An 8,232-nucleotide genomic window follows, 5' to 3' on the forward strand; every position below is an offset into this window, starting at 1 on the left:
AATCGAATTTCCCAGAGGAACCCACCCGAGGGATTAATAAAGTTCTATCTTATCTTATCTTAAATGGCACTACAACATGTAAAAAAATAATATAAGCTCTGGCGGACTTGGTTCTATGGTAGGTCTTAAAGGGTTAAATAAATATCGTCAAATAATCGAGATCTCAATTTCAGTTAAAATAATCGTGATTATCATTTTTGCCATAATCGAGCAGCCCTACTTAAAACACACATATAATTCATATTTAGCCACTCTGATGTTTCTGATTGCGATTTTAGTTCAATTATTGTCATTATTAAGCCTGTTTTTGTTAGATGATATAAGTGTGTAGTATGTGTGTATCATAAATGTGTTTTAGGCGCCATAAATGCTAGCATGAATATCTATTCCTTGCTAGCTTGGAAGTTGTGGTGGGTTGAGCTAACCCTCTTCCCCACTGTTTGTATTTGGTCGTAGGAGCTGGAGTGGGCAAATTATTTACTTGGAGGTCTTTCTTTCTTTTACCTTTTTTATCAGACACAACGCAAAGCCACACCGGTTACACAGCCTTTAGGGGTGGGGTGGGGTGTGGGGGGGATTTTCAATCCATAGCCATAATTGACTAACTAACTATATATATATAATGTTTAACCTGAGTAGCAAAAGACCGCAGGGGGTTGAAAACAATACCCCAGGAGTTAGCTGTGCTCGCGGACTCTTATCAAGCCTTGACCTCCCGGTCAGCTATTGCGCTGGTGGATAACAGAGCTCTCCGAAAACGTGGAAGCACTTTTGCAAATATCTGATATTTTGATAAATTAAGTAGATATTTGAGCATTAAACGGCTACATTCTCGGCTGAAAATATCTTAAAATGTTATTTTGTGACCCAGAAAGGGTAGTCTGGGGAAAAGGAGGATCGCATTTGTCGGCCACGGTTGTCGGAGCCTGTGCGTACTTGTAAGCGCGGCAATGGCGGAGGAGCGGGGCTAAAAAACTTATTACTTTTTCTGGGTCACAAAATAAACTTTTAAGATATTTTCAGGTGAGAATGTAGCTGTGTAAACTATTTCATACTATTTCACGTGATTCAGTTTATTTTGAAAAGTCTGATCAGTATCTTGAGCTTTATTGTGAAAGGTTTATGTGGAAAATAAACAAGCGGACATGTGATGGTTTTACCGTCGTTGTCGCTAATGACAACGCATAAAAACAGGCGCTTGTCCGTTAGTGTGGTTGTATTAAATATAAGAGAAAGAGAGAACTTTAAGAAATTAATATAGCCACTACAGTGACCATCAAAACGATGAAAAAATATTGCTGTAAACAGTTTATTTTGCAACACCACGAAACAAACGATAGCGTAAAATGAAACGATAAGACGTTTTTATATTGTCATCCGATATATATCGTTATATGAACAGCCCTACCTCAGAGATGTTTTTACTGGCAGACTTCAGCGGAAAGCCAGTATTATCATCTCACAACAGACTGCAGTCTGAGGAGTATGTCAGCTGTAGATTCCTTTGAGTGATTTATAGTAAATATTGGTGACAAAAATTGGGTTTGAAGGCCTGATTTACTCCGTGAATCATACATTTAATTTATCACTATCTATAGTCAAAAGTTTCAAAAAAGCCTTCATGTAACAGACAGTTTTTTGAAAAAGACAAACTCAAAAAGAATACAGTCCAGTTATGTCTTTATTATCTTTGGCTAGATCAAAGATGAAAGCTAGATCACTCTGACTTGAAAATCTGTAACTTATCACTCCTTGTCAAAATATTCCCCTCTGAACTGCAGTGGGTTCTATCTGAGAGGATGTCGCCATTTGTCCACTGCATGAACTACATCTCCTTGGATGATGTCCACATATAATATCCAAGCACAGCATGCACACAAACCTCTCCAGTTGTCCAGATACCAAACATAATATGAAGATTACTTGGGGTCGGAACACCCTACCCTGTCTTAATTCTATGGCTTTTAGTTTACTTGTATTGCTATGTATCACTTTTATTTTATTTATCTCTTTAGTTTCAAATAGTTGTACAGCACTTTGTTTGAAAGCGCTTTATAAATAAAGTTATTATTATTATTATTATTATTACATGCTTTTGAATAGGTGGGGCAGTATTTGAAAACTAAAATATGCCGGTTTGTACACATACACGAGAGACACGAGAGTTCTTCCTTACTGATGTTTACTGTGCTTCTCTTAACGTACACAGGTACACCGTAGAACTGGTGAATACAAATGTACAAGAAAATTATATTTCAGCATTAAAACATATTACAATATAAAATTCACAAAATATAAACAAACATACCACTTTGGCCTGCAAGTAGACAAACCGGTGTAATTGGAACTTAGGGCTTATTTCTTCTTTCTTAGCTTGACTTTTACACGGCTAGACCGTCACCATGCGCAGCTTCTCTGACCTTACTTCCCAAAACAGGAAGTGACCTCTGCCCTTACCTTATACTTACAGAATTAACTGGTTACTTTCCATGTATCAAATTAACTGTACACCAATCCAGTAGGCAAAAAAGGAAAATGTTAACATGCTCAACACAAAAATAAAACATACAAAATAAAATGCGTTAGTTACATTATCATTACAAGAGCTCCGCCTAGTGGTCAAATAATAACATTTCACCAACTGTTACATAAAATAAAGTGTCTTGTAGTGCTACTTTAGTTCATTTCTTTCTTTATGTGGAGGAGGATGGTCTCCTCTCTAGGTGCTGAAGTCAGCAGTGCGCTAGATGGCACCACCAGAGGCCTGAAGAGATAAAAGAAGTGGCAACACAAAAGGATGTTTTGACAAAGAGACGAGAGCAGAGCAAAGGAAGAATCTGGCCTAAAAGGTAAAGCAAGCACTGACTACAGCTGTAAACATATCTGTCAACTGTTTATTTCTTGAAAATGCAGAGCAATATGCTTTGTTTAGTTAAGCATTAGTTAAATGTGTTAAACAGTCAAATAAAAGTTCACTGTATTTACACTGCATGCATACGATTAGTGAGAAATAGTGAAGAAAGTAGGCTTTTAAATGACTTTAATAAACCTCATGTTCTGTTTTTATTAGGGCTGTCAAATGATTAAAATTTTTAATCAGATTAATCACAGCCTAAAAATTAATTAATCATGATTAATCGCAACTCGAAATATGACCAAAATGTGTGCAAACATACGGACAGATAGCGGATTTTTACACACTTGTTAGTGTTATTTAATGCTAAGACCACGCTGAGTGGCCTGCGTTCACTCAGCGTGGTCTGACGTAGGCTGGGTGTTGTGCTGGAAGCGAATTAATCACAGCCTAAAAATTGATTAATCGCAACTCGAAATATATGTGTATATGTGTATATATGTGTAAAAATCGGGACAGATAGTGGTTTTTAACACACTTGTTTGTTTTATTTATTATTAATTGTGAGTACAAGCAGTACAAGCAGAACAGGGCTTCAAATAATTGTGAGGGATTTTTACTGAATGTTTTCCACCCGTTTAAATCTAGCACATTGTTTTATCCATATACATCTTCAAGTTCACAGAACATAGGCCTAATTCAACAAGCAAAATAGAAAAAATCTCCAATCATCCTTTTGGGTAAGGTAGATTAGTGCAAAAAAATATGAACAACAGTGAAAAGTATTGTTTAAATCACATTCAACCATAGAACAAGCTCTAAACACACGGTCCTCTGGTCTACTCATCCTTCAGTTGCTGAGACAAACCAACTTGTCCACGTTCTCTGAGTGCAGAGCAGACCTCTTCTTGTTCACAATGTGCCCTGCTACAGAGAACAGCCTCTCACAGGGCACTGTGGAGGCAGGAGTGGCCAGGTATCTGCGAGCAAGGCGGGCCAGCTGGCTGTGGGCTCCTGCATGAGCTGCCCACCACTGTAAGGGACAGTCCTCTAAGGCAGTGCAGGGCTCTGCTCTGTAGCGCTGTATGGCTCTGTCCTGCTGTACCTCCTCCTCTGACTCAGAGTCAGAGTCCATCTGCAGCAGGCTCAGCCTCTTCTTGGCTGGACCTTCTTCTGCAGTGTGTGATCTTCTAGGTGAGTCTTCATGCAGCATGCCTGCCAGTGTGGTCCACACTGCTTCTCTGTCAGTCTTGGGCACACTGCGTAGGTCTTTAAAACGTGGGTCCAGTGCAGTTGCGATCTGGAGCCATGCATAGTTGGTATGTTCCTGGCGGGAAGCAAGGTCTTCCTTAAACTTCTCTTTAAACCTCACCACATATGCAGGGTCCTCATCAGTTACTTCCATGACACGGCGCAGGTGGCAGAAGGCTGGTAGAACTACAGAGCAGGAGACGTAGGCCTCTCCTCCCAGCAGTTCAGTCACATATCTGCAGTGGAATACACACACACACACACACACACACACACACACACACACACACACACACACACACACAGATAAGACAGCAAATTAAAAAAAGCTTTTTAATACTAGGTAATATTAATAAAATATTTGATTTCATTTATTTTTTAAATAAGACATTTTCATAATAACAAAACTGATTTAAGATGTATGTTTGATACATTTAATCTAAACCTACAATTATGGTCACAATGACAGGCTCACCTGCAGGGCTCTAGAAGTGTCTCCAGTCTCTGGAGTTTGTCCCACTCTGGAGGCGTCAGGAGGACAAGTTTATGCTTTTGTTTATCCAGAGTCGCGGTTACTGCAGTTTGGTTGCGGATCAAGCGCTTCACCATCTCCAGCGTGGAGTTCCAGCGCGTAGGCACGTCCTGGGCCAACGGCTCCTGCTTGCGCCCCAGTGACACCTGCTCTGCGTTCAGCTCTGCTGTGTTTGCTGGGCTGTGCTTAAAATGGCCAACAATTTTGCGGCATTTGGCCAGCGCAGTGACAAAGCCACTGTCTGCGAGACTCACTGTGACAAAGCCACTGTCTGCGAGACTCACTGTGATGCATCTCTGTAGAATGTGCGCGGTACACGGCATGTGATTGAATGGCGTGATGCGAGCCGCGGCGATCATATTGCGCGCACTGTCCGTGCCTACTGTTGTCACCTTCTCCTCAATTCTCCACCTGCGAGCAACAGTCTGGAACTGCTCTGCACAAGCCTCCGCAAAGTACCGCTCTTCCGTTTTCATTATAGTCAGCGCAAAGGATGTCAGACCCCAGGCTTCAGTGATTAAATGCGCATTAACTCCCAGGTAATTGTCATTAGTCAATGATGTCCAGTGGTCTCCTGTCAGAGCCACGCATTCTGTGTGAACTAGAGCCTCTTCTTTTTTCTTTTTCTCCGTTTCATACAGTTCGTGGATTCGAATTGTTATTGTGCTTCTCGCTGGGGGCTTGTAGGACGCGTCCTGAGATGCAACCTTTAAAACATCTGCAAAGCCCTTGTCCTCCACAATGCTTAGCGGTCTACAGTCCTTTGCTATCTATTTGGCTATATTGTCGGTCAGTTTGTCCAAAGAAGACTTACCGAGTGGCCTGCGTTCACTAAGAGTGGTCTGACGCAGGCCGGGTGAAGCTGCTGCCCCGACAAACGCGTGTTTGGCATTAAGGTGGTATTTTAAGGTCGAATTTGAACGGTGAAATTGAAACTCTTTACTACAGTGAGTGCAAATTACAACGCGTTTGTTTATTGTCCCATCTATGTTCTTCTTGTATTTAAATTCCCCATCCAGAAGGCCATCCTGTTCCTGCTTCTCCATTTTCAGTGGCGCGGTAAACAAATCAAGTGGAATTATGGGAGCGACTTATCTGCGTGTTGCGCTAAATAGTTAAATATTCTAACGTAATTAATTCCAAAATTTAATTATCGCAATTAACACGTTAATTTCGACAGCTATAGTTTTTATCCTAAATTAACTCCTAAAATTAATTTTACTAAAACATCACCTTGTTCCATCTTGACTTCTTTTCTTGAACATTTTCACATAGCCAAACTCTCATAATCTATCATTACTCTTCTTCGCTTCTTGTATTTGAAATGACAGTGGAAAAAAGTAGGAATGCTACAATAAGGGAGTAACAAGTCAGGCTTTTACAGGAAAAACAAATACTTATACTGTAAGTACTGCATAATTTCTTGTGTAAATGCTCTGTACTTTTTGAGATGTGGGCTGTATTATGTATCAACCTTCCTTAACTTGCTGGTATTTTGCAGAAAATGAGACCCTTGTTTTGAAGGTTATGTTTGAACAGTGATTGTAAAAAACATCGAGTTAAATTAGACTTGGCTCCATCATTATAAGGTGATGTAACCCAGCAAATTTACATGGTATTTATTTTTTCTTAAAAGTTGGTAAGGGAAAGGCAAGGCTTGCAAAATTTCAAAATCCCTGGTAGCCCTTCGGGCAGGGACTCTTCAGTTTTTGGTAGCCCAAAATAAATTTAAGTAGCCGGAATAAAAAAGAGCAATTTTTTGATTGATGTTTTGTTTCCTGCTTTGTTTCCTTTACAATATTATACATTAAAGTATAATATTGTAACGGAAACAAAACAATCAAAAAATTGTTGAAACACAAATTACAACATTGTATAAAAATTACAATCATCAACTCAAATACTTGGTTCTAATTGAACAGAAATTTCTATGAACTTATAAGAACTGTTGTCAGTGATTTACAGTTAACAAACAGTCAGGTGAATAATCAACACTGAGACACTTGTGTAGGTTAATGTGCTGCACGGGTGAAAAGCTCAGAGCGAATCACACCGAACTGCAGTATTCGTTTATTTTTATAGGTTACGTCGTCAATATGCAAATATAATCACATTTCCTGTTACGCAGGTCCTGATGCTGTCTGTGTGTGTGTGTGTGTGTGTGTGTGTGTGTGTGTGTGTGTGTCACAAAGTATGTGTGTTGCAAGTCAATTTCTAAGAATAATATAATGCAAGTCAACTTCTGCGGATATGTATTTCTGTACTGGTCTCTTGTCAGTGTCACAGGGTCAGCTTCCTGTTTCAACAGAAAACTGTGTCTGGTGAAATATGTGTAACATAACTTTTGAAGCATAAGCAAGTAAAACAATAAAAACTCCCTAACAACTGTGTAGAACATGAATCAGTCTGTGTCAGATTCTGAATTTGAAATTTCCACTGAAGTCACGTGGAGGCAAGTGGAACCAAGATCGAGGCCATTTGCTTTTTGAAGTTTGCAAAGACTGCTAAATTTTGCCAGTGGTAGTTCACTCTTTGCAACATAGTGCGCTGTTCTAAACAGATTTTTCAGGTTTATTTTTAGTATGTTATTTGCAATTGGTGTTTGTTCTGGGAAAGATATTGCAGACTGAGCAATAATGCGTTTCTTGCATTTCTCATGGGTTCTAATGGGGGCCTTTCTTAAAATTACTGGTCCCAGTAAGAAAGGCGCTTGTCGACTCAGAAATCGAGGGAAAACCAACAACACACCTGGCAGAACATTATGTTATTTACACGAGTGCACATAAGTGGTCCGCATGTGCGCATTCGCTGTCAAAATAAAAGACGCGCACCAGATAAGAAGTTGCAACGCGCGTTTGTGTCCATATAAAAGTCACTGTTTTTGTCCGCTAGAGTGGGATTTTCACGACACATTCTGCACCACATCACTGTGCGCAGTGGCGTGTCTAGAAATTTTTTGTTGGGGGGGCCAGGTAGGGGCACAGATTTGGAGAAGGGTGGCAGATGTAATTGGCAGATAATGTTTAAAAAAAAATTCTACCAACCGTTAACCATAATTCAATAATCCTGTAAACCTAATAACTGAATGCGCTTTTAACTCTTATTAGAATGAGATTTTAACCACTACGGTGCAAAGTTTTTAGATACTGCGTTGATAAAGTACAAGAGATACAATCAGTGCTTTGTCAGTGTTTACTCAGCAGTCAAGGACAGCAATATTTGCATAGTATTTTTACTGACATATAGTTCACATATGTTTTGGGCAAAAACATTTTTAATATTAAAATATGAACATTTGTAACAAACAATTGACAAATTAGCCAGTTCCAATGTAAAACTTTATCTGCCTGTTAAAAAAAGAAGATAATCTTCTCACAAACTGGTGTTTGATTTTGAAACAGGAAAAAAGTGGAGAAACAACTGAAAAGACTAACATTTGAATAAAACCTGAAAGCAAGTAAATACTTTCTATGCTGGCTTATGGTCAACTTTGGTAATATTGATAAAGAACAACACTGGCTGATGATGAAATACAGTCAGCTGGCATGGTGACACTGCCAGTATTAACCTGCAGGGCTGGACTGGGACAGAAAAT

General features: G+C 39.4%; 1 protein-coding gene across 1 annotated transcript; it reads right to left on the minus strand.

Moving 5' to 3' along the window:
* Positions 1–3,704: 3,704 nt before the first annotated feature.
* On the minus strand, positions 3,705–5,113 carry LOC146617343 (E3 SUMO-protein ligase ZBED1-like). The gene is made up of 2 exons (XM_085371971.1): positions 4,581–5,113; positions 3,705–4,341 (listed from the first exon to the last, which is right to left on the minus strand). Exons 1-2 carry the CDS (start codon positions 5,111–5,113, stop codon positions 3,705–3,707), a joined length of 1,170 nt encoding a protein of 389 aa, XP_085228097.1.
* Positions 5,114–8,232: the final 3,119 nt, after the last annotated feature.

Source organism: Diplotaxodon limnothrissa, linkage group LG15 (assembly GCF_057381915.1).
Source record: "Diplotaxodon limnothrissa isolate DT_005_m linkage group LG15, D_limnothrissa_male_GT1.1, whole genome shotgun sequence".
Classification (NCBI taxonomy): Eukaryota; Metazoa; Chordata; class Actinopteri; order Cichliformes; family Cichlidae; genus Diplotaxodon; species Diplotaxodon limnothrissa.

Excerpts from the sequence above, each read along its gene's own strand:
- LOC146617343 (XM_085371971.1), bottom strand. The coding sequence starts at position 5,113 with ATGAAAACGGAAGAGCGGTACTTTGCGGAGGCTTGTGCAGAGCAGTTC. Across the intron at positions 4,342-4,580 it reads ACACTTCTAGAGCCCTGCAG|ATATGTGACTGAACTGCTGG; the intron begins GTGAGCCTGTCA and ends ATTCCACTGCAG.